The sequence below is a fragment of the Saccopteryx bilineata genome, chromosome 8, assembly GCF_036850765.1.
Source record: "Saccopteryx bilineata isolate mSacBil1 chromosome 8, mSacBil1_pri_phased_curated, whole genome shotgun sequence".
NCBI lineage: Eukaryota > Metazoa > Chordata > Mammalia > Chiroptera > Emballonuridae > Saccopteryx > Saccopteryx bilineata.
Window position 1 is genome coordinate 28,607,155 of NC_089497.1, and position 24,752 is coordinate 28,631,906.

The following is a 24,752-nucleotide window of genomic DNA, read 5'->3' on the forward strand; positions in this document are numbered from 1 at the left end:
TTAGTATCTTTTTTAGAATTTCCCTGAGAGTTGATTTTTTTCTCATGATAGAAATAGTTCATCTAGTTTAAAAACAATTCTTTTATTGTTTCAGTGGGAATCTGTGAAACTTGTAGATTATCTTTACAACACTGAGTCTAGTTATCCAAGAATATGGTATGCCTTTTTATTTGTTCAAGGTCCTCTGCATCACTTGTGTAATATATTTCTTTATTTTTTTGATGTTCCATTGGCTTTCTTAAATCACTCTTTGTGAGGTGGCAGAACCTCAAAGCTGGAGAGTTGGAAAAGAAACAAGGGAGTTGACGTTTCAGTATGTGTCATTAAAGGGGTACAGAGGTGGAGAGTCAATGCTAGACACGGCCCTTCCCCATCTCCAGCTATATGGTGCCATGGTCACCAGAGCCATGAGATAAAGGGCAGTCAAACTGAAACTAAGGTTTTAGGAGAACGATGGAACTAAGTCACCAGAAATGTATTAAGGAGGGACAATACAGAACAGTGCATACTCTTCCCCTTACTCCATGCTTATCTGCTTGCTTGCAGGTAGACAAAAAGTCACTTGAGTAACTGTTCAGGGCTTAGCTATTTAAACTGTGACCCCACCTTGCGAGGCATGGAACTTTTACCAACTGGCCGCCATTGGTGCTGCCCTGTATGTAAGTAATAAAGGCTCTGTCTGCTCCACCTGGTTCTCCTTGTGGTGTCCTTTTGGGATCCCGCAACAACACTGGATCCATTTTCCAGGTCTGGACCTCCTGTGTTACAAGAGGATGACCTTCATTTCTTAGGATCTTCTTCCCATACACCATAAGCAGGGGCAAGATATATCACCAATTTTTTTTCTTCAGGAAATCTAGCTGCTTCATCTCTTCTGGGCCAAGAGTGAGGTAAAAAACCTGGACATTCTGGTGATGCCAGAGGAATGGCAGCATGAGAGATCCCCTTTGTCTCTACCCTGTTGAATTGGAAATTTCAACAATTTGAATAGCTACAACCTAACAAGGGATTTCCAGCTCAATGTACAGGCATGCTTGAGAGCTCTGTGCATTTAAGCACATTATCATGGTTAAGTAGGAACAAACAGGGAAGGCAAGAAGGGAGAAAAGCTGAGACAAACAACTGACACAGCCTTGAGTGTATGATGGGTGGGGCTTAGCCCAGAGAGGGTAGAAACTCAGTTATGACTGGAGCTTCCTACACACAGGAGGAGCAGAGAGACTTGGTCGGCACTCACACATGAGTGAGTAGCATGAGCTGCAACTGAACACAGAGATGTGAGCAGGGACACAGCACTGGGGTGCTGCTGTGGTTGTCTGGGGGTGGGCATTCCAGGCAGAAAAACAAAGCCACAGAGCCCCTGTGGCTAGCCTCCCAGAACCCACTACCCTTTGTCCTTGGTGTCAGGTTGTGGAGCACATTATGCGGTAACCAAAAACTGGTAATACAGAATCACTAATTTCCTTGAGCAAAGAGTGTACTCTGTGACTGGTCCCAGACCAAGGCATGGGGGACCCTGGGGAGGCTCAATGTCACTATTACCAGAAGGGTGAAACAAAGAAGGCTGCTGGGTTCCTCCAGTAACCCCCACGCCCAGCATCACTGCTACACTGACGGTAGCAGCCAGAGAGCAGGGGTGTGGTCGGCACTAGGATTCCATAGATCTAAAAACTGATTCAGTGTCACCTACTGGGAAATAATTAAATGACATCTTGTTAGTAATCTGCTAGAAAAGAACCACTCTTACAGATGCCTAGACAGGAACCCATCAAATACCATGAAAAAGCAAGGCAGTGAGGCAACTCAGAAAGAAAATAAAAAGTCTCTAGAAAGCAAACTTACACACATGGAAATATGTGATATAAATGACAGCAAATTCAAGACTGCAGTTCTGAAAATACTCAACAAGAGGCGAGAAGATAGAGACAGGCAATTTAATGCACTCCGGAAAAAAAAAGAATACTTTACAAAAGAGATTGAAACTTCAAAAAAGAACCAAACAAATGCTAGAGATGAAGAACTCAATAAAAGAAATCAAGAATGAACTAGTGAGCACAGGAAAAAGAACTGACCAACATAGTAAAGATTAGTGATATCAAAGATAGAAATGTAGAAATGACATAGAGGGAAGAAGAGAGAGACTTGAGTATAAAAAAAAAATGAAAGAACTCTATGAGAATTACCTGACTCTGTCAGAAAGAGCAATATAAGGATAATAGGCATACAAGAAGAAGAGAAGGAGAAGGGGATGGAGAGCATATTCAAACAAATAATTGCCTGACCAGGCAGTGGCGCAGTGGGTAGAGTGTTGGACTGGGATGCAAAGGACCCAGGTTTGAGACCCCGAGGTCGCCAGCTTGAGCACGAGCTTATCTGGTTTGAACAAAAGCTCACCAGCTTGAACCCAAGGTCGCTGGCTCCAGCAGGGGGTTACTCGGTCTGCTGAAGGCCTGTGGTCAAGGCACATATGAGAAAGCAATCAGTGAACAACTAAGGTGTCGCAACGCGCAATGAAAAACTGATGATTGATGCTTCTCATCTCTCTCCGTTCCTGTCTGTCTGTCCCTGTCTATCCCTCTCTCTGACTCACTCTCTGTCTCTGTAAAAAAAAAAAAAATACCCCCCCCAACAACAACAAATAATTGATGAGAACTTCCCAAACCTATGGAAAGAGCTAGATCCTCGAATCCAAGTAGCAAACAGAACACGTAGTTACCTCAATCCAAACAGGCCTCTACAAGGCATATTGTATTAAAACTGTCAAAAATTAATGACAAAGAATCCTCAAGGCAGCCAAGGAAAGAGAAAGCAGCTTATAAATGAAAGCTCATTGGGTTATCATCAGACTTCTCAACAGAAACTCTATAAGCCAGAAGAGAGTGGAACCAAATATTCAAAGTACCGAGAAAGAGGAATTACCAGCCAAGAATAATATATCCAGCAAAGTTATCCATTAACTATGAAGGAGAAATAAACACATTTCCAGACATATAGAAGCTGAGGGGATTTATTACCAGAATATATCCACTGCAGGAAATACTCAAGGGGGTTATTCTACCTGAAACAAAGAACAAAATGTCACACAACTATGAGTAAGATCACCAACAAACTTTCAGCATAAACAGGGATAATTTGTGACAACAAAAACATAAAAGGGGAGAGAGTCAATGTCTGAATTCACAAAGAAGGATGGAGAGCAGATGTATTCATTCCCAAGAAAAAGGACTACTGCATATATGGGACTTTCTTTTCAATAACCTAATGGTACCCACACACATAAACCCCAAAACTAAGACATATAGCTAAAAAAAAAAAAGAGGAAACAGATGAAAGAAGTATGGAATACCATCATACAAAAACAACATACAGAAACACAAAGAAAAAGAACAAACAAAGGCACAGAGCTACTAGAAAACAAAAGATAAAATGGCTATAGAAAATCCTCATGCACTGTGAATAGTCACCCTAAATGTAAATAGACTGAATCCACAAATAAAGAAGCACAGAGTAGGAGACTGGATCAAATACTAAAAATCAAAAACAAAAACACCAAGCCACATGCTGCCTTCAGGAGACACAGCTAAGTTGCAAAGACTAAGTTAGACTCAAAGTGAAAGGGTAGAAAATGATTCTCCAGTAACATCCACAGAAAAGCAGGTGTAGCTATACTTAAATCTGACAAAATAGACTTCATCATAACAATAATAACAAGACATAAAAATGAACATTTTATAATGATAAAAGGGACACTACATCAAGAAGACATAATACTTAATATATATGCACCCAATCAGAAAGCACCAAAATATATAAAACTACTAACAGAAATAAAGAGAGAAATTGACAAAAACAGAATCATAGTTGGAGACCTTAATACTCCATTGACAGCTCTAGATAGATCATCGAAACAGAAAATCAATGAAGAAATATTGGCCTAAAATGAAACACTAGATCAAATGGACATAATTGACATTTATAGAGCCTTTCATCCCAGAACATCAGATTACATATTCTTCTACAGTACACATGGAACAATCTCAAGGATAGACCATATATTGGGTCACAAAAGTAACCTCAACAAGTTTGAAAAGATTGAAATTATACCAAGCATATTCTCTGACCACAATGCTTTGAAATTAGAAATCAACTGCAAAAAGGAAGTAAAGAAACCCACAAATATGTGAAAATTAAACAACACAATACTAAAAAATAACTGGGTCATAAAGGAAATAAAGGTGAGACAAAAATATAGAGACAAATGAGAAGGACTATACAGCATGAAAACTTCTGGGGTGCAGTGAAAGCAGTAATAAGAGGGAAGTTTACATCATTACAGGCCTATCTTAAGAAATAAGTGAAATCCCAAGTAAACAACCTAATATAATATATTAAAGAACTAGAAAAAGAAGAACAAAGACAACCTAAAGTCAGCAGAAGAAAGGAAATAAAAATTAGAGCAGAATTAAATAAAATAGAGAACAAAAGAAAATACAAAAAAATTAATACAAGAGCTGGTTCTTTAAAAAGATTAATAAAATTAACAAAGCCCTGGCTAGACTCATTAAGGAAAAAAGAGAAAACACTCATAATCAGAAATGAAAGAGAAGTTATCACAGACATCAGAGATATACAAAGGTCATACCAGAATACTATAAAAGATAGGCCATCAAATTCAACATCCTAGAAGAAATGGCTACCTTCCTAGAAAAATATAATCTTCCTAGACTGAATCATGAACTGGAAAACTTAAATAGACCAATCAATGGTAAGAAAATTGAAACAACCATCAAAAATCTCCCCCTCAAAAAGAAGTCCTGAACCACATGATTCATTAATGAATTCTACCAAATATTCAAAGAAGAGGTGGTACCTATCCTTCTCAAACTCTTCCAAAAAATTGAAGAGTCAATTCTTCCTAACACATTCTATGAGACCAACATAACCATGATACCAAAACCTGGCAAGGACAACACAAAAAAGAAAACTACAGCCCAATATCTCTGATGAATACAGATGCAAAAATCTTAAACAAAATATTAGCAAATCAAATACAATAATACATTAAAAATAATGCATCCTAATCAAGTGGGGTTTACCCCAGAGGCACAGGGATGGTTCAACATATGCAAATTTATCAATGTAACATACCACATTAATAAAACAAAAAATAAAAATCATATGATTTTATCAATAGATGCAGAAAAAGCATTTAATAAAATATAACTTCCATTTATGATTAAAACATCCAATAAAATAGGATTAGGAGGAAAGTACCTTAAAAATAACATTTTTATTACTTTTTATACATAATAAAGGCCACATATGACAAGCCCTCAGGCAATATCATATTCAATAGTGAAAAACTGAAAGAAAGCCTTTCCTCTAAAATCAGAAACATGACAAGGATGCCCATGCTCACCACTCTTTTACAGCATAGTTCTACAAGTCCTAGCCAGAACAATTAGACAAGAGAAAGAAATAAAAAGCATCCAGATTGGAAATGAAGAAGTAAAAGTGTCACTTTTTTGCAGATGACATAATCCTGTACAGAGAAAACCCTAAAGACTCCATCAAAGACCTATTAGAAACAATAAACAAATACAGAAAAGTTGCAGGATACAAAACCAATGTACAAAAATTCACTGCTTTCCTATCTACTTACCATAAAACTTCAGAAGAGTAAAAGAAAAAAATTCCTTTTGCATTTGCAACCAAAAGAATGAAATATCTAGGAATAAACTTAACAAAGGATGTCAAGGACTTATATCCTGAAAACTAAAAAGCATTACTAAAAGAGATAGAAAAAGACACACAAAATGGAAAAATGTTCATGGATTGGAAGACTCAATATAGTTGATATGGCCATATTACCCCAAAGCAATATATATATTTAAGGTAATCCTCATCAAAATTCCAACGTCATTTTTTAAAAAGAAATAGAATTATCATATTTGTGTGGAACCACTAAAGACCCCGAATAACCAAAGCAATCCTGAGAAAAAAAGAACAAAGCTAGAGGTATTACACTACCTGACTTCAAATTATACTACAGAGCTATGATAATCAAAACAGCATGGTATTGGCAGAAAAAAAGACACAGCCCAGTGGAACACAATGAGAGCCCAGAAATAAAACCACATGTATATGGACAAGTAATTTGTGAGAAAGGAGCAGAAAACACAATGGAGAAAAAAGGCCTCTTCAAGAAACAGTGCTAGGAAAATTGGAAGGCCACATGCAAAAGAATGCAACTAGATTACAGTTTGTACACGTGTACAAAAATTAATTCAAAATGGATCAAAGACCTAAATATAAGATCTGAAACAATAAATTACATAGAAGAAAACATAGGTACTAAACTCATGGACCTGGTCATAGAGAATATTTTATGAATCTGACCCCAAAGTCAAGGAAAGTAAAGGAAAAAAAATAAATGAGTGGGACTACATCAAACTAAAAAGCTTCTGCACAGCAAAAGAAACTGACAACAAAACAAAAAGGCAACCTAATGAATGAGAGTTGATATTTACAACTGACAGCTCCAACAAGGGTTAATGTATATGAAGAACTCACAGAACTCAACACTAAACAAACAAGTTAAAAGAGGGAGAGGACCTACACAAATACTTCTCCCAAAAAGACATACAAATGGCCAAATGAAAAGATGTTCATCTTCACTATTAGAGAAATGCAAATCAAAACTACAGTGTGATACCACCTCACACCTGTTAGATTGGCTGTTATCAACAAGAAGGTAATAATAAGTGTTGGAGAGGCTGTGGAGAAAAAGGAACCCTCATTCACTGTTGGTGGGAATGTAAAGTAATACAACCACTATGGAAGAAAGAATGGTGGTTCCTCAAAAAATTAAGAATAGAACTACCATATGACCCAGCAATCTCTCTACCGGGTACTACCAGAAAAACTCAAAAATACTTATTTGCAAAGATATATGCACCCCTATTTCACTGCAGCATTATTCACAGTGGCCAAGACATGGAAACAACCAAAGTGTAATCTGATAGATGTGACATATATATTACAGAATACCACTCAGCCATAAGAAACGATGAAATACTACCATTTGAAACAGCATGGATAAACCTTGAGATATTATGCTAACAAAATAAGTGAGTCAGAAAAAGCTAAGAACCATATGATTTGATTTTTACTTATATGTGGGACATAATCTGAAATTCTTAGACAGACAACAATATGGTGGTTACCAGAGAGATGGGGCTAGGGGTGTAGTCAAGTGTAAAGGAGGTCAAATATATGGTGACAGAATAGTGACTTTGGGTGGTGGGTACACAACACAATATACAGATCATGTATCATAGAAATGTACACTTGAAACCTATATGATGCTATTAACCGATGTCACCCCCCATATTTATTAAGAACCCCCCCCCCCAAACCCTGGATATTCTGAAGGATATGGAAGGTATGACACTCTTGGGGATGGAGATCACTTTCTGCTGGACCCGCTACCTGAGCAAGATCTGGCTGGAGAGCGGCCATATTTTTCAACTGTTCAGCCAGTGCTTGGACTACTGGCTCCTCAAGCAGGGCAGGCTCACCCGGGTCATGCCAAGCACCATCACAGGAGCCCAGCGGGCTGTAAGCAGTCACCTCCAGGCTATATGCTTGGTAGTGGGCAATCAGCTCATTCTGGGCCAGATTTGGATGGCATGCCACCGCCGGACATCTGGGCGCACAGAGACCACATTGAGCAGACCATTAATCTGCCGACTTTTGAAGTGGCACAAGCCCCGCGCCCGAGCCAGCCCCTTAGCCACCAGTGCCTCCAGAGCATTCCAGGCCTCCTCATTGTCAGTGGAGTCATAGCAGATAGTAGTCCCATCAGCATTCTTAGGGAAAGGGTCACCTCCCCGTTCAGAGGCATAAGGCCAGCGTATCAGGTCCAGGTCCAAAGACTCCAGTCCAAGGTCAGCCAGCATCTTCCGGAGGGCTGGCTCCACATCCTCGGGGCAGTGCTTAGTGTTCCAGAGCCTGGGAATCCCAAACAGCTCCACCCAGGAACTGCCTGCCGAGTCCCACGTTCTCCTGCAGGGCTCCCCAGTCTCTGCCTCACTGCCGTAGACAGCAGCACAGTTAATGCGGCGGCAGCCTATACTTAAGGCATACTTAATTGTTGTTCTTACATGGTCAGGATTGCTCTTCCGGTTGCCTAGTCCGATCGGGCATCCCCTGCCCACTGTGCAGGAGGACACAGGAAGCTGCATTTCCTCGTTCTCTCAGAGAAGGGCTCTATAGTTGCTGGCTGGATGCAGGGAACTCCGCGTGAGCACGGACCATCAAAAAGGTGTTATATCTCATCTTTTCTTTCTATAGATTTTCCTCAGTTTATTTTTTGGTGTTCTACCTTTTCTTATTATTTTATATTAGATCTTTCTTGTATTTGTTCTTCTAACTGGTTATTGCTCCTGTGCTCTCCCTGTTTGCACCCTTGTCCTCTCCAATGTGTGTTCTCCACACAGCAGCCACAGTGACCCTTTAGAACGATGATTCAGATCATTCTAACTGTCCCCTCTGCCTGGAACACTCTTAGGTCCCCGCTTGGTTTACAACACTCACTCCCATAAAAACTTAACAACTGGGTTAGGACAGGTAAGTGACTTAGGCTAGGGTGTGCTTCGACTTACACCAAAATTCGGGTTATACACTGTCGTAGGAATGGAACTGTGTCATAACCCGAGCACTCCCTGTATATTTATTTGTTTATTGTCTGTGTCTGACACTGGAAAATAAATTCTATGAGGGGGCAGGCTCTGTTTTGTTCATTGTTACATCTCCATCCTGCAGACTGTATCAATTTGGCACACATCAGTTATTCAGAAAACATTTATGAAATTTATGAAGTAACAGGTGAAGCTTCCAACCTCATGAGCTCCAGGGCTCGGATGGCAGAGCTGCAGATGATCAGCATTAGGACTGATTTTTTCTCAGTATGGTTTTTCCGAAGCTTTACCCACTTAGGGCAGACTGAAAAAAAAGACCATAAGAGAAATATTATTCTAAACATATCAAAATAGGGCCCCCAAACTTGAGTATTTTCCAATTATTTCTTTGGTAGTGTTAAAGTAAAATAAAATATAAAGAGCACTGTTTAGATTCCGTTCTCTGGTTATTCTGGGTATTAGATGAAAAGAACTCTGCTTCAATAATGTTAAATTTAAAGGGACACTGAGCATAACATATGAAATGGAAATGATATTAAAATAATAGCAAACATTTGTCAAACAGTGGTATTGTGCTGGGCACTTTACACGCATTCTTTTGTTTAGTTCACATAATCCAGTGAAGTTGATTCTATTATCTACAGTTACATTTGCCGGATTTGAGGATGAGAAAGCTTTATAAACTCAAGCTAAGTGTCATCATAACTGATTAGGGTTTGAAAGGAGAATGCTAAATCTCTATATCTAAACCACTTCATTGTTGGTCACAAATAAATGACAAGCTTTTAAATAATTTACTTGTAAACAAGTAAATAATCTGGGTATTTCTGACTACACACAATACAGATTGAAAAGATGAAATTAGACTTTGTAACACCCAAGGTCTGAGTTCTAAGGGATGCACAGACTTTTTGAGTCTCATAGCTGGAACAGAAGTCACACAGTCCTACTTCCTTATGTTTCAGATAACAAAGTCATGGCCAAGAGAGTACTCAGTGACTTGTTCCAGGTCAAAGAGCAAATTAGTGGGGGACCTGCGACCAGAACACTGTTTATTCCTTAGATTCCTAGACCAATACTTCTCGTGTGTTATAAAACAAAAATGGGACCAAAACCCAAATTCCCAAAGCCAGATCAAACCAAGAATAAACTTATATAAATAAAAATCAATATCAAGAGGGACCTAAAAACTTTCCATTTAAAGCCTATTTAAGGTGAAAAAATTTTTTTTAAAAGGTGGAAACTTTAAATGTAGCTTTGAAAGTTTTTATTTTAAAGAGACTGAATTTATGTTTTAATGTGATAACTTGGTGAACAATTTTTTTTAAAATGAGAGTTTACTTACTTTCTTTTAGGTATGATGAAAGACTATGAGTCAAATCATTGCACTTGAGGAAACAGGAGTCTAAAAATATGAGAAACATGCTTTATAGAGAATTTTACAAATATATGCATGATAAAAATAGATATAATCAGAATAGTGTTCTTGAATAAGGTTGTAAAATATTAGTTAATTGGGGACTCATATATTTTAAAGTTTTGTCTAGTATTTAAAACAATAGCAGCAGCAGCAGCAGCAAGTAAACTTTAACTGAATATAGTTTATAAGAGTAGTGAAATAAAAGCTTATTGTATTACTCAGTGGATTAAAAATGAAGCATCTATTTTCAAATCCATGGAACAGACAATATGTAAAGACAAAGCTAAGATAGCTAACAAATCTATGTAGAGATGTTCAAACTCACTAGTCATCATAGGCATGCAAATTAATACATGATAACTTTCATACACATTAGAATGGCAACTCTTAGATGTATAATACCACGTGCTGTCTAGAATGTAGGGTGATGGAACTCTTATGAACTGTAGGTGGAGGTATAAACTGGTATAGCTATTCTGGCAAGTAGTAAAAATAAGATGCATACCACCCTATAACCCCAACATTACATTCCTAAGTAAATAATGTAAAGAAATTCTGGTGTGGTCTTTAAGAGACAACACAAGTATATTTACTCTAGCATTATTTGTGATAGCTGGGAACTGGAAGCAATGTAGGTGTCCATATCTGAGAAAACTGATGAGTAACAGGTGACAGATGAAATCACTGGATACTATGCAGCACTTAGAAGCACTGAACCAGATACAAAGCTATGTCTCAAAAACAGTGTCTGTGTTGTCAGCAAAGACACAGAACGAATGGTCTAGCACAACATCATTTAGATAAACTATAAAATGTGCACACATACAGCAACGTGACATATTTAGGGACTTGCTCAACCAATGACAGTCCTGGTCTAGCAATTATGTAGTGTTATTAAGTCTGTAACTGAGATGAATAAAAAAGCAGTTTATCGTCCTATTTCTTTCTATAGGGAAAAGTTTGTCTATAAACCCAGTAGAGTGCTGGGGAGGAAACTACCACTAAATTAAATGACGTTTATATTGTGACCCAGCACTTATAACACATTATGTGAGTAACAAACTTCAAAGAGGATGTTGTTTCCAGTAGGGCTGTAGAGTCTTCACTGGTCTTTAAAGCTTATTTCCTAAGCCTGGATCTGATCAGACTCACCTGAGAGCTTTACAAAAGATACTGATTTCTGGGATAGACTCCCTTTTTCATAGTGAGTCAGAATTCCTTGGGGGTGAGCCTGGGAATTTGCTTTTTAAGTTGCTGCGTGATTCAGTTGCAGATAGCCTACAGGCTTTCGGTGCGGATCTAAACCATACCGCAGCTCTCCGAGGACAAGGTTAGCTCCAAGTGGCGCTTGCCTTGAAACTCTCATTAAGCGCCCATGCGTATGACATTAACCATGTACAGTGCACCGTATTAATTGAAAAGCCATGTTCCTGCCTTACAGACACAAACAACCTCAAATCAAAACCAAGTTACACACTTGGCAAACAGAAATAGGAAAACTATTTTATCATTTAGATCCACCTTATCTATGCCCACTTCCTGAGCCTGTACCAAATAACCTGTGGTATGTCACCCCTCTCACCGAGCATCAACTTCCCGTGTCCTCGGTCTCATCCGTGGAGTGACGGTCCTTTTCCCTACAACCTTCCACTGGTGCCTTCTATCACTGTAAATCAGACTGGCTTCATTTCGGCACTGAGCCTGAAAACCTGTTCTTTTTGGCTATAACAATATTTTAAACACATTTACAGTTTTTTTTTTTTTCTTCCTCCCTAAGACAACACATGACCACACATTCTGGTCTACCGGTATTACTGAACTCTGACATAGCAATAACATAATGTAAACTCACTAAGGAATTCAAACGACTTCTTCTGATCTTTGGCTCTACAATTCCAGCGAATTAAGGTTTATGATGTTCCATGAGGTTACACTATTATCTCACGTCTTTCCAAAGCTGAAGGTATACTCTAACAAAAAGCTAGAAAGAAAAACTGGCCACCGAGCCACAGTAAAACCAGCGTTCAGCTAAACCTTGAGAAGAGGCCCTCGTAACAGTCGCCCCCTGAGAAGGAGCGGTGAAGCGCAGTCACCTCCTCCAGGGTGACTGCGGAGCTGAGGGCAGCGCTTCCACGCTGCTGGAGCCGGCCTGGCTCGGTGAGTCGCAGCTCCAGACCTCGCTCGCTCGTGTGGAAACGCACGCTGTCATTTCCCTAAGGACAATCCTTTTGGAAAAGAAACGGACGGTGCACTTGTGTCTTAAAACCAATGTTCATTAAAAAAAAGTGTATCAGAAAAAAAAAGTGTATCACAAAGGAATTATAAAAATTCGGAGAACAGGCTGTTTTTTCAGCTTCTCAAGCCTTTAGAGAGCATAAAGTTGTAACAGAAAAAGGAAATCAGACTACCCTTGACATTTTCCAAAAGCGGTATTAGATATCCCTTGTAGTATATAAATAGCTCATCGCAGGCATGGTACCCAATCTGTTTGTGGTTTGAGTTTATGACGACACTTCTTCTCTTCAATCTCTGCCTGAGAGTTACAGGCTGTATCATAAATTTAAAATTAATTAAAATAAATTGTTTTAAGGATTTTGCAATATCTTTAAACTTAACTATAAATAACACAGTATATTTCAAACGATAGTAGGCTGAAGAGTCACCTGGGAAAGGTGTCAGCCTAGCAAAAAGGCAGAATCGTTTCTATCTTTAGATAGTTCGCTTGAAAAAGTCTGGGCTGAGACCCAAAACCTATCTAAAAATAAAACTGTATTTAAAAATCCATGATAAGAACAACAAAACTAAGCTTCTTATTAAAGCTACATTCTCATCTATAAAGGTTGAATATGTTCGGCCCTGGCCGGTTGGCTCAACGGTAGAGCGTCGGCCTAGCGTGCAGAGGACCCGGGTTCGATTCCCGGCCAGGGCACACAGGAGAAGCGCCCATTTGCTTCTCCACCCCTCCGCCGCGCTTTCCTCTCTGTCTCTCTCTTCCCCTCCCGCAGCCAGCAGCCAAGGCTCCACTGGAGCAAAGATGGCCCGGGCGCTGGGGATGGCTCTGTGGCCTCTGCCTCAGGCGCTGGAGTGGCTCTGGTCCCAACATGGCGACGCCCAGGATGGGCAGAGCATTGCCCCCTGGTGGGCAGAGCGTCGCCCCATGGTGGGCGTGCCAGGTGGATCCCGGTCGGGCGCATGCGGGAGTCTGTCTGACTGTCTCTCCCTGTTTCCAGCTTCAGAAAAATGAAAAGAAAAAAAAAAAAGGTTGAATATGTTCATGTTTCATATCTATACTTAAAAAAAAATTTTATTTGTTGATTTTTAGAGAGGAAGAGAGAGAGAGAGAGAGAGAGAGGCAAGAACATCAATCTTTTCCTGTTATGTGCCCTGAGCAGGGATTGAATCTGCAACCTCTGAGCTTCATGCCACTGCTCTAATCAATGATGCGATCTGGCCACAGCTTGTATCTACATTTTTAAATGTGTTGTTTATCTTAATTTTTATTTAACTCCTATGCTCATTAGGGATTCTTACTCCTTGAAGAATCTGCTAAAAAGTATGCATACTCAACAATTAGCCTTATGAATAAAAATACAACTAAAACTTTCTATTAGATTGAACAAATACCATTTTGCATCTTTTTTTAAAAATTAAAAAAATTTTTTTTTTCAGAGACAGAGAGAGAGTCAGAGAGAAGGATAGACAGGGACAGACAGACAGGAACGGAGAGACAGAAGCATCAATCATTAGTTTTTCGTTGCGCATTGCAACACCTTAGTTGTTAATTTTTTTTTTTTTTTTTTTTTTTTTTTTCTTTTTTCTGAAGCTGGAAACAGGGAGAGACAGTCAGACAGACTCCCGCATGCGCCCGACCGGGATCCACCCGGCACGCCCACCAGGGGCGGTGCTCTGCCCCCCAGGGGGCGATGCTCTGCCCATCCTGGGCGTCGCCATATTGCGACCAGAGCCACTCTAGCGCCTGAGGCAGAGGCCACAGAGCCATGCCCAGCGCCCGGGCCATCTTTGCTCCAATGGAGCCTTGGCTGCGGGAGGGGAAGAGAGAGACAGAGAGGAAAGCGCGGCGGAGGGGTGGAGAAGCAAATGGGCGCTTCTCCTATGTGCCCTGGCCAGGAATCGAACCCGGGTCCTCCGCACGCTAGGCCGACGCTCTACCGCTGAGCCAACCGGCCAGGGCCCTTAGTTGTTAATTGATTGCTTTCTCATATGTGCCTTGACCGCGGGCCTACAGCAGACCGAGTAACCCCTTGCTCAAGCCAGCGACCTTGGGCTCAAGCTGGTGAGCTTTTGCTCAAACCAGATGAGCCCGCGCTCAAGCTGGCAACCTCCAGGTCTCGAACCTGGGTCCTGGGCATCCCAGTCCGACGCTCTACCCACTGCGCCACCACCTGGTTAGGCCCATTTTGCATCTTAATAAAGAAATAACCCAAGAATTAAAACCACGAGGTTGAAGAAAGGAGTATTAGTATGGGGAAAATGTATTAATGTCTGGCTGAGGTACCTCACCATAATAAAGATAAATCTGTGTTGCTCCTCCTCATTAGGAAAACTGCTAGCAATTAACAACGGGTCCTTCTGAATGACCTAGGAATAGTAAGAAGAAGAAACAAGGAAGAAAAATCAAAGAAGCCTGGCTGTACCTGGTAGCTTAAGTTCTTCTAATTCAATCACTGAGCGACTGCTGCTGTAATAGTCCTTCATCAGTTTCTGCAGGTCTTCAGGTGTCCCTGGTTTTGGCTCTGATTTTGCAAGAATGTCAGTAATTTTCTTCTAAGACGTGCGAAGAAAGAAAAAATCAGAGGAAAGATTGTAGAATGGCATTTGGCTTAGGATAGGTTGATTCCTCTGGCATTTAAAGTGCACATAGGTTTCGGAGATGGCCGAGTATGAATGTGAGTTGTAATAAACACACTTGAGAAAACTGAATAGATATTTCTTGGACACTACTGCTTTGAAAAATGAATGGATGATCTTGTAAACACTCCTTGTAACTCTTAAGTTACCAAGGCTTCTAGGAGAACTGACGTTTTTACAGGAGTCTCCATAATAGGGTATTATTTTCTTTAAAAGTCAAGAAGTCTTGTTGCTGTAGAATCCCTCAGGAAGCCTGGGAGAGCAGAAATTTGAGAATTTCTTGCCTAACCTCAGAAATCCTGACTTTGAGTTTGGATTTCTGGGATTAAAGTAAAAGCTGCAGAAGTAATCGGACCTAAGGACCCACTGAAAAGGGGAACTTTTAGACTCAATTCTCAAGTCTTAGGAGATACAGTCTTGAAGTGTTCCTAGGAAAAGCAGAACAGGAAATACTGCACATCATCTATTTTGATTTGAACTTGTTTGTGTAGCATTTACTGAATGCCTGCAATGTACTAGGAACACACAACCGTTCATTTAATTTTCATCATAAACTTCCCTTCTCATTTCCTTCTAATGTTTCACCAAAGATCTAGAAAAGCCATTCCCCATCCACCCCCAGCCCTCAGCTTTTTTTCCCCTCTTTCTACAATATCCTCATTTCTATACCACTGCCAAGAATGGTCAGAGTTCTGTCAAATGAATTAACTTTTAAAAATATGTCATCAGTGGGCACATTTTAGCATGACCTCAGCCAAGGCTAAACTATCTAGCTAGAGTTCTGACCTTGAGCCGCCAAGAACTTAACACTCCTGAAAGCCATTAGTGAACAAACTATCAAAAAGAAGTTAAAGTTACTTCTTTAAGGACTTGCCAAGCCTCAGCCAATTTGGCATCTCCTATCTTCCTATTTGGCCATTTGCAAGCAAAGAAAACATATGCACACACACTCCAGTTTTCTAAAAGGTCGCTGTTAAGTAATTGGTTTGAGTCCATCTTCTTTCCTCTAATCCCAATCATATTTCCTCTGCTGACTTCAGCAGTCGACCCTTCTTGGCAGGGAGAGAATTACACTCCTGTTTTCACAACTGTGGTGGAAGGTCAAAGCTAACCACACTTTCTCCGAGTCTGAGCCATAAGAAGGTTTGTATAGGAGCAACAGATTCTTCCATATGCTCACAGGCAAGTATTAAAATGCAAGCGGCGCCTTTTGCTTTAAATTATAGTTCCAAATAAGAGTCAGACATGCCATATCCTACCTTCATCTGCTTATTATTTTCTTTTTGTTAGTACTATAAGATAAAAAATTTTTAAAATTTGAAATGGGTAAGAAAATAAGATCGATGAACTCCTTCCCATGGACAGAGCCAGAGGGGTGAGAGGGCCAGGAGAACTCTGGGTCCCTTCTAGAATTAGAAAGCCATGTCTGACTTCTAACCACAGTGAAAACACAGGGTGGGTAAGAAAGATGGTTAGTGCTCCACAAAACTTAAATAGGAATCAAAAGGACTTATTCTTAGCTAGAACAGAAGCACTTATTACAAGTGACCTTAGGAAAGTCACCAAACCTCACTGAATCTTACAATTTCTGCATTTCTAAAGTGGAGATTATAATAATTGCTTCATCTAAGTACACTAGAAAAAAAGGTGATGTAAACCATGTAGGGTCACAGCACTGTAAAGCATTATTCATATTACCTTTCTCCTCTTCTTGGTCTTGGTGGCATCTTCTTTTGTTTCCTTTGGTGGTACCAAGAAACATTCCATAGGCTATAAAAAATACAAATAAGAAAACTTTCCTCTTAGCATGATGAGTTATCAACTAATGGTGCCAATCTCAAAGTACCTACTGCCATAAAAATATTCTCCCAAGCATCTTGGTATTCTACAAGCAGAGAGATGTTGGAAGACCCGCCATAGGCTATTAAACAGACTGGGAAGTCTGAACACAGGTCAGAATGTGTGAGTGCACATGTGTTTGGGGTGGTGGGGCAGGGTCTTAAAGATTCAAGACAACAGTCAGGTTTGGTAAATACAGACAGAATTAGATGCAATAAAAATAAAGATGTAATAAGAATGTCTGATTGTTGAGAATGGTGGTTTCTATGAACTAGCAATGTGTGAGCATGTACATATGTCTAAGTCACTGGTTTATTTATTTTGTTTATCATTTTGTTATTCTTTCCTTTTCTCAATAAGCATGGAAAGTTGAAGTAGAATATGTTTATTTATATTTTTACAAAACCTGCAACAGATGTCTTACCTGTCTATGGTGTCAACAAAATGAATATTTCTACTGACGGTCTGAGAAGGCTCAGCACCGTGGCATACTGAGTAATCGGTTTTGCCTGTTGCCTTGACCTCTGAGTACCCTATACAGTTTAGTGTTATTTTTATCCTGTCTTTTTCTTTTTAATGTAGAAAAACAGGAAATTTGGACTAAGGCTTTGATTTATAAAATAGAATGCCTCAGATTCCATATTTATTAATCATAAGCAGAAATATAAAATGTTTCCTGTGATGGATCTTTTTTGCAACATTTTCAAACAAGTTGCCAAGTAAGATATCAAATGTAAGTGAAAACTTATTCTGAGTTTTTCCCTTAAGTTTCCATTCCAAGTAGAGAGTACTCAGTTTAAGCTGCTAAGCTACTAACCAAAGCTATCTTGTCTCCACTTGCTCTGTTTAAAAACGATTACAGATGAAGCTTTCTGTTAAAGTTTGCAGACAGTCTGCAGATTAAGAATGCCTATGGAGTGAAGCCAGAGAGATAATGCTACATATTTTCTTCAAGGTTTTGGCTGGGGCCAAGACCAGCCATTACTAGACTCTGTTTCAGTTAGTAGAGAACTAGATCCAAAGGGCTCAAGAGTAGCCTGCCCCGTGGTGGCGCAGTGGGTCGGGTGTTGACCTGGGGTCACCAGTTGGAAACCTTGGGCTTGCCAGGTCAAGGTACATAACCAGAAGCAACTAGGAGTTGAGCCTCCCGCTCTCCCCCCCCCTTTCCTTCTTTCTTCCCCCCCCCCTCACTGAAAATCAATAAAAATAAGATCTTTCAAAAATAAGCTCAAGATTAACATGGAATCTTGAAGTTTTAGTTTCTTCTCAGTTAAAACAAAAAACCTGCAGAGAGTAATTGCATCATAGCTGAAGAATAAAAAAGATATTATGAACTTTCTTATTTAGAAAGTTAAGCTGTTTTGTGGATGCAGATACATGCCAATTAGAAACTGGGCCAAGGACACGAATATGTTACAAAAGCTGCCAGATGGTCTACGAGAGTCCAATCACAGACCAGGCCAACATTCAGCTCAGGCTCCTAGGCAAAGGCCTGGATATGATTAGAAGTTCCCTCAAGGCATACTGCAGTATCTTGTCACCAGTGTCAAGGCTTTTGGGAAGGAGATGTAGAAACCTATTCTATGTTCTTCTTTAGTAAATAAGAGTGTTCTTTACGAGTATGTTCAGCCTGGCTAGGTGGTGGCACCGTGGACAGAGCGTCAGCCTCAGATGCTAAGACCCAGGTTCGAAACCCCTAGGTTGCCAGCTTGAGCATAGGATCATTGACATGACCCCATGGTCGCTGGCTTAAAGCTCAAGGTTGCTGGTTTGAGCAAGGGGTTACTGGCTTAGTTGGAGCCCCAGGTCAAGGAACATACGAGAAAGCAGTCAATAAACAACTAAGGAGCTACAACAAAGAATTGATGCTTCTCTTCTCTCTCCCTTCCTGTCCATCTGTGTCTCTCTCTAGCTAAAAAAAAAAAAAAAAAAAAAGTATGTTTAACATGCTGGGTTGTATTTATGCTAGGCTTACAAAGCCAATCAACCCAGCATGACACAAATCTGGAAATGAGCTCAGTTAGAAAAATATAGATTCTTGAAGAAAAATAAAAATATAATTCTGAATCATGCATGGGAAAAAAGAAAACTGTTTGATGAATGGCTTTGGTCAAGGCACAGAATCAGGCTTACCAGTTAGGTTCAAATTCTTAGATCATCCTAAAGGAAATGCAGTGTGATATTTGTTTTCTGGGAATATTCACCTTAGGTGGTTGAGGTAAATGAAGAAGCCAAGTTTATTGGAAAAATTTCCCTTGTGGTGAGATGGCTTTATGAGGAAATACAAATCCAAAGAATTTTCAATTGCTTAATTTAGCTATCTTATGAATGCTGATGTTTACCTTCAGCCCAACGAGGTAAGAAGATGTAAAAGACTCAGGCCTGGCTAACTAACCATTTCTGGAAGCCATTTCCAACAGTATATGTCTTTGATAGTAGATAAGTAATATCATTATATGTTTTTATATAAAATATAGTGATTTTAAATATGTAGCAAAATATGTAGTTTAAATATTTAGAAGAATCACACTTCCCAAAATATATGAAAAAAAATTAAGATTCTAAGTGAAGTAATTGGGGCATATACATAATTTTTAAAGTTTAAAAAATTATATTCTTTAACAATAACTCTTTTGGTTAAATGTGGCACATCAACCGCAAAATACCAATAAACTGAAAATAAATAAAAGTGAAAAGGTTAAAACCTATAAGAACCAAGAAACAAGGAGAGAGGATAACAGTAGTGGAGAGATTTCAACAACTTTTTAGAAAATTGAAAGTGATTAAAACTGGATGGAAGTGATTCAACAGAGAGAGAAAGCTGGCACCTAAGTTTCTGGAGAGATGGAGGCTAATAAGAAGTGAGTCTGTTTGACCTGCTGGACTCTGAAAAGGTTCAGTTGTTGGAGGCACAAGGTCCTATAGAAAATAAAGGGTTTGTTTGGAAGTTTATGTTTAGAAACATTAGCCTTCCTCAGACCTCCCACTAAGCTCACACCTCTGACTGAGTTCTATCTTCTGCCGAGGCAGCCAAGCAACCCTCTTATTACTGCTTCTACTCATCTGCTCTTCCTGGCAGCAGACTCTAAGTTAATTCTCTGGAGAGGACCAAAGGACCAAGAAGTCTGGCACAGGGGAGACAGGAGAGAGGTTGAGGCTCACTTCCTTTGCCTGCTCCTCTTTCATGATATCTCAAGCCAGGCTTATATATTGCAGGCAGGAGACCACTAAATTCTCTAGAAAAGTGAAATGGCCTAAGAGAATTGTCATAGGTGAGTGACATTTTGGGGTACCATATTAAAAATCTAGCTTGTTATCTTATCACCCTACCATGAAGTCCACTAATCAGTAAGTCTTACTATGTATAATAATTTTCTGTCAACTTCCTAGTGCTTCTCTCCTTAATATAAATAGATAGCTAAAGTTCATCAGACAGCTAATAAAAGTCTCCAACATAAGAGCAAATAAACAACAACAAAATAATCCTGGGTAAAGTGAGACATTTCTTCAAAATAATACAATTAATATTCTCAGAAAGATTGAGAAGAATTTTCATCCTTGAAAAAAAAAAACAACCCCAAGATGTTTTAAAAATAATATAATCAAAAACATTAAAACAAGTCAAAAAGTTGAAATAAAAATGTAGAAGGCTTAAAAATAGAGAAAATCTCCCAGAAAAATTTTAAAAATTTTAAGAAAATCAGAGAATCAGTCCAATATTCAACATTCCAATAAAAGGCATTATAGAAAAAAGGGTTGAATAAAATATCAAGGAAGAAGTGATGAAAGAAATAATACAAGAAAAACTATCAGAACTGAAGGAAAATTTCTAGAACATGAAATTCAAAATTGAAAGCCCATTAGGTATAGAGCACAATAAATAAGAAAAATAGCCACATCAAGAAGCGTCACTGTAAAATATGAAGACATTATGGACAAATAAAAGATTCTAAAATTTTCCAAAGAGAAAAACAATAATATATAAAATAGAATGAGTCAGAAAAAGAGCAGTTTCAGATCTTACAAAAGCATTACTGGGTCCTAGTCCTCACTGGAACAATACCTTCAAAATTATGAGGAAAATTTATTTGTAAATTAGACTTTTATACCCAGCCAAACTACCAATCAAGTTGAGTAAATTAAGTCTCAAAAAGTTTACTTTCTACCCACACATACTGAAGGTTGTCGCCCAGCAAAATAAAGTTTTAAACTAAGACAAAGGATGATATGGGATCCAGCAAATAGGGAGACTAACCCAGAAAAATGTTGAAAGGGCAGTAAAGAAGCCTCAATTGCTCAGCAGGCCAAGAGAATAACCAATTCTGAGTAGAATAGGAGCATGGAGGTCTGCAGGAAAGAACAGTAACTGATCTATTTGAACACATAGAAAATATTATTCATGAAAATTTGGAAAAGATGTTGGAACATATGGAAACAATTAAAAATAGGAACACAGCAAGCTAGACAAATGAACAAACAGTAATTATTAATGTCATGAAAATAAAGAGTTGTATAAGAAAGGATAGATGATTAAAGCTTCTCTTTTCTCGGGATTAAACAGTATTTCCATGGTTGTAATAATGAATAATGACAACTGTTCTAACTGAAATGTGACATTATGTTGGCAGGGGATGTAGCAGTTGAAGAGGGATTAGGGGGTAAATTGGAAAACTATGTCCTCATATGCCACCTCAGGAAGTTAACACATCATCTCAAAAATTGATAAATCAAGAAACAGCAATAAAAGTATAAGGTAGTGTATAAAAAAATAAATAAAAGTTGAGTTCACTGTCTGAGGAAAGACCTAGGGTAACAGTGGGGAAAGGAATTGCTATTTTTTCACTAAAAACTTTAATAGTGTTTGAGTATTACTTTGATAAAAAAAAATTAAGTTTTACTTTTATAACAAAAACAAGAATGTTCCTTGTAAAAAAAACACAACAATTTAGAAATGGCTTTTTAGTTTCCTTTGGGTTTGGTCAAAAGTTATTCAATACATACCACTAAATGTTTAAAATTAAAAGACTGGTAACTCCAAATGCTGATATAAAGCAACTAAAGTCCCATATACCGATGATGGGAATGCAAAATGGTCCAATCACTGTGGGAAAAGGTCAAGCAGTTTTTATAAAACTAAACCTAACTCAGCAATTCCATTCCTAGGTATTTACTCAAGAGAAATAAAAATATATGTTTACAAAAAAGATTTGTATATGAATGTTCATGGCAGATTTATTAATAATAGCCCCAATGAGGAAATAGCCCCTCATAGAAGGATGGATAAACAAACTGTGATATATTCAGATAATTGAATATTACTCAGTGTTATAGACTGAATTATATCCCACCCTTAATTTATATGTTAAAGTCCAATCCCCCCCCACAACTAACTGTATTTGTAGACAGAGCCTTTAAAGAGGTAACTGAAGTTAAATGAGGTCATAAAAATGGGGCCCTGATGCAACAGGACTCGTGTCTTCTTATGAACAGAAACAGAAACCAGGGATGCGTACCCACAAAGGAAAGACCATGTGAGGACAGAGCAAGAAGGAGGCCATTTACAAGACGAGGAGAACCCTCAGGAGAAATCAAACCTGCCAGCACCTGATCTTGAACTCCTAGCCTCTGGAACTGTGAGAAATAAATTTCCGTTGTTTAAACCACCAGCCTGACTTTTCCAAAGGGGACACACAGATGGCCAAGAGACAAACAAAAAGATGCTCAATATCACAAATTGTCAGAGGAGTGCAAATTAAAACCACAACGAGATATCATCTCATACCCGTCAGAATGGCGCTCATCAATGAATCAATAAACAAGTGTTGGTGAGGATGTGGAGGAAAGGGAACCTTCCTGCACTGTTGGTGGGAACGCAGTTTGGTGCAGCCACTGTGGAAAACAGCATGGAGTTTCTTCAAAAACTTAAAAATGGAGCTGTGCTATGACCTAGAGATTCTACTTCCAGGAATATATCAGAAGAACCCCAAACTGAAACACGGATTTGAAGGAATATAAGAACCCGTGTTCACTGCACCGTTATTTATAATAGCTGAGATCTGGATAAAAAAAATACTGTGGCACATTTACACAATGGAACACTACTTGGCCATAAAAAAAGAAGGGAATCTCACCATTTGCAACAGCATGGATGGACCTGAAGAGTATATGCTAAGTGAAATAACCAGTCAGAGAAAGACAAGTCCCAAATGATTTCATTTATACGTGGAGTCTAATGAACAAAATAAACTAACAAATAGGCCCTGGCCAGTTGGCTCAGTGGTAGAGCATCGGCCTGGCATGCAGGAGTCCTGGGTTCGATTCCCAGCCAGGGCACACAGGAGAAGCGCCCATCTGCTTCTCCACCCCTCCCCCTCTCCTTCCTCTCTGTCTTTCTCTTCCCCAGGGCTCCATTGGAGGAAAGTTGGCCTGGGCGCTGAGAACGGGCGCATGCGGGAGTCTGTCTGACTGCCTCCCTGTTTCCGGCTTCAGAAAAATACAAAAACAAAACAACAACAAAAAAAACCTAACAAATAAAACAGAAACAGACTCATAGATACGGAGAACAGACTGACAGCTGTCAGAGGGAAGGCGGGTCGGAAGCTGGGTGAAAAAGGTGAAGGGATTAAGCAGAAACAAACAAAACTCACAGACAACAGTATGTTTTTTACCAGAGGGAAAGGGGGTGGGGGAGGTAGAAGAGGGTCAGGGGGATAAATGGTGACAGGAGACTTGACTTTGGGTACTGAATACACAATACACTATATAGATAATATATGATAGAACTGTATGTACACTTGAAACATACATAATTTTATTAACCAATGTCACCCAATAAATTCAATTAAAAAAGAAAAAGCCACCCAGTCTGGTATTTTGTATGGCAGCCCTGCAGAATAAATACCCTCAGCAATAAGAAAGAAAAAGAGCCACTATACACCAATGTGATGAAGCTAAATAACTCTGTGCTGACTAAAAGAAGCCTTGAACAAAAGAACGTATTTTCTTTTTTTAAAATTTTTTATTTTATTTATTCATTTTAGAGAGGAGAGAGAGACAGAGAGAGAGAAGGGGGGAGGAGCTGGAAGCATCAACTCCCATATGTGCCTCGGCCTGGCAAGCCCAGGGTTTTGAACCGGCGACCTCAGCATTTCCAGGTCGACGCTTTATCCACTGTGCCACCACAGGTCAGGCAAGAACGTATTTTCTATGCGTTCATTTCTGTGACATTCTAGAACAGCGCAAATTGATGGGGGTGGGGACACCAGAGCAGTGGCCCTGTCTGGGACAAGGGGTGTGGAGCGGTGACTGCAAGGTGGCCTGAACGGTTGCTGGGCGATGTTGATGCTCTTTACCCTGTAGGGGTCTGTGTTAAGGAATGACGTGAATTTCACAAAATTCATTGGATGGTATATTTGACATTTGTGCATTTTATTGTCTATTAATTTTACCTCAAAAGGACAAAAGAAATCTTTAAATATTAAACTTTTGTTAATGACATGCATGTTGAAGTGTCTGGGGGAGCACACTGATTTTGCAGATTACTTTGAAATGTTACAAAAATAAGATGATTGATAGATGGATCATGTGTCTGCACACACTGTTCATAGGGTGTTGGCCTTTGAGGACACTGAGGGTCAGGACTTGTACAAAGTGAGGAAAATCTTACTGAAAATTGAAGAAGAAAATATCTTTGTTACATAGTGGTAGAATCTTTGTTATGTTGTCTGCAGTTGTGTAAAAAGTAGAAAACTTATCATCACATGCTATGGGTTACCTAGTAAAGAAGATTCAAATATTGTTGAAGGTGTCACCTGACTTCTTCTTGTGGATTAGAGTGAAATGCGAAAGGAGGGAGTTCAATTGAGAAAAGAACTGTCCAAGAAGCCAAGGTTATGGCTGCAAAGCCATTTGTTAAGACCTCC

At 39.2% G+C, this 24,752-nt stretch overlaps 1 protein-coding gene and 1 pseudogene across 6 annotated transcripts in view; both read right to left on the reverse strand.

The window, feature by feature from the left end:
• The window catches only part of CMSS1 (cms1 ribosomal small subunit homolog), a 430,962-nt gene that overhangs the window by 19,223 nt on the left and 386,987 nt on the right, over positions 1-24,752 (reverse strand). For all 6 annotated transcript variants that reach the window (XM_066241796.1, XM_066241795.1, XM_066241794.1 and 3 more), the window contains 4 exons: positions 16,690-16,761; positions 14,778-14,907; positions 10,048-10,107; positions 8,904-9,006 (listed from right to left, as the gene is read on the reverse strand). In XM_066241796.1, coding sequence (XP_066097893.1) covers positions 8,904-9,006; positions 10,048-10,107; positions 14,778-14,907; positions 16,690-16,761 — 365 coding nt within the window. The remainder of the gene's footprint in view (positions 1-8,903; positions 9,007-10,047; positions 10,108-14,777; positions 14,908-16,689; positions 16,762-24,752) is intronic.
• On the reverse strand, positions 311-8,712 carry LOC136312153 (aldo-keto reductase family 1 member A1-like; annotated as a pseudogene).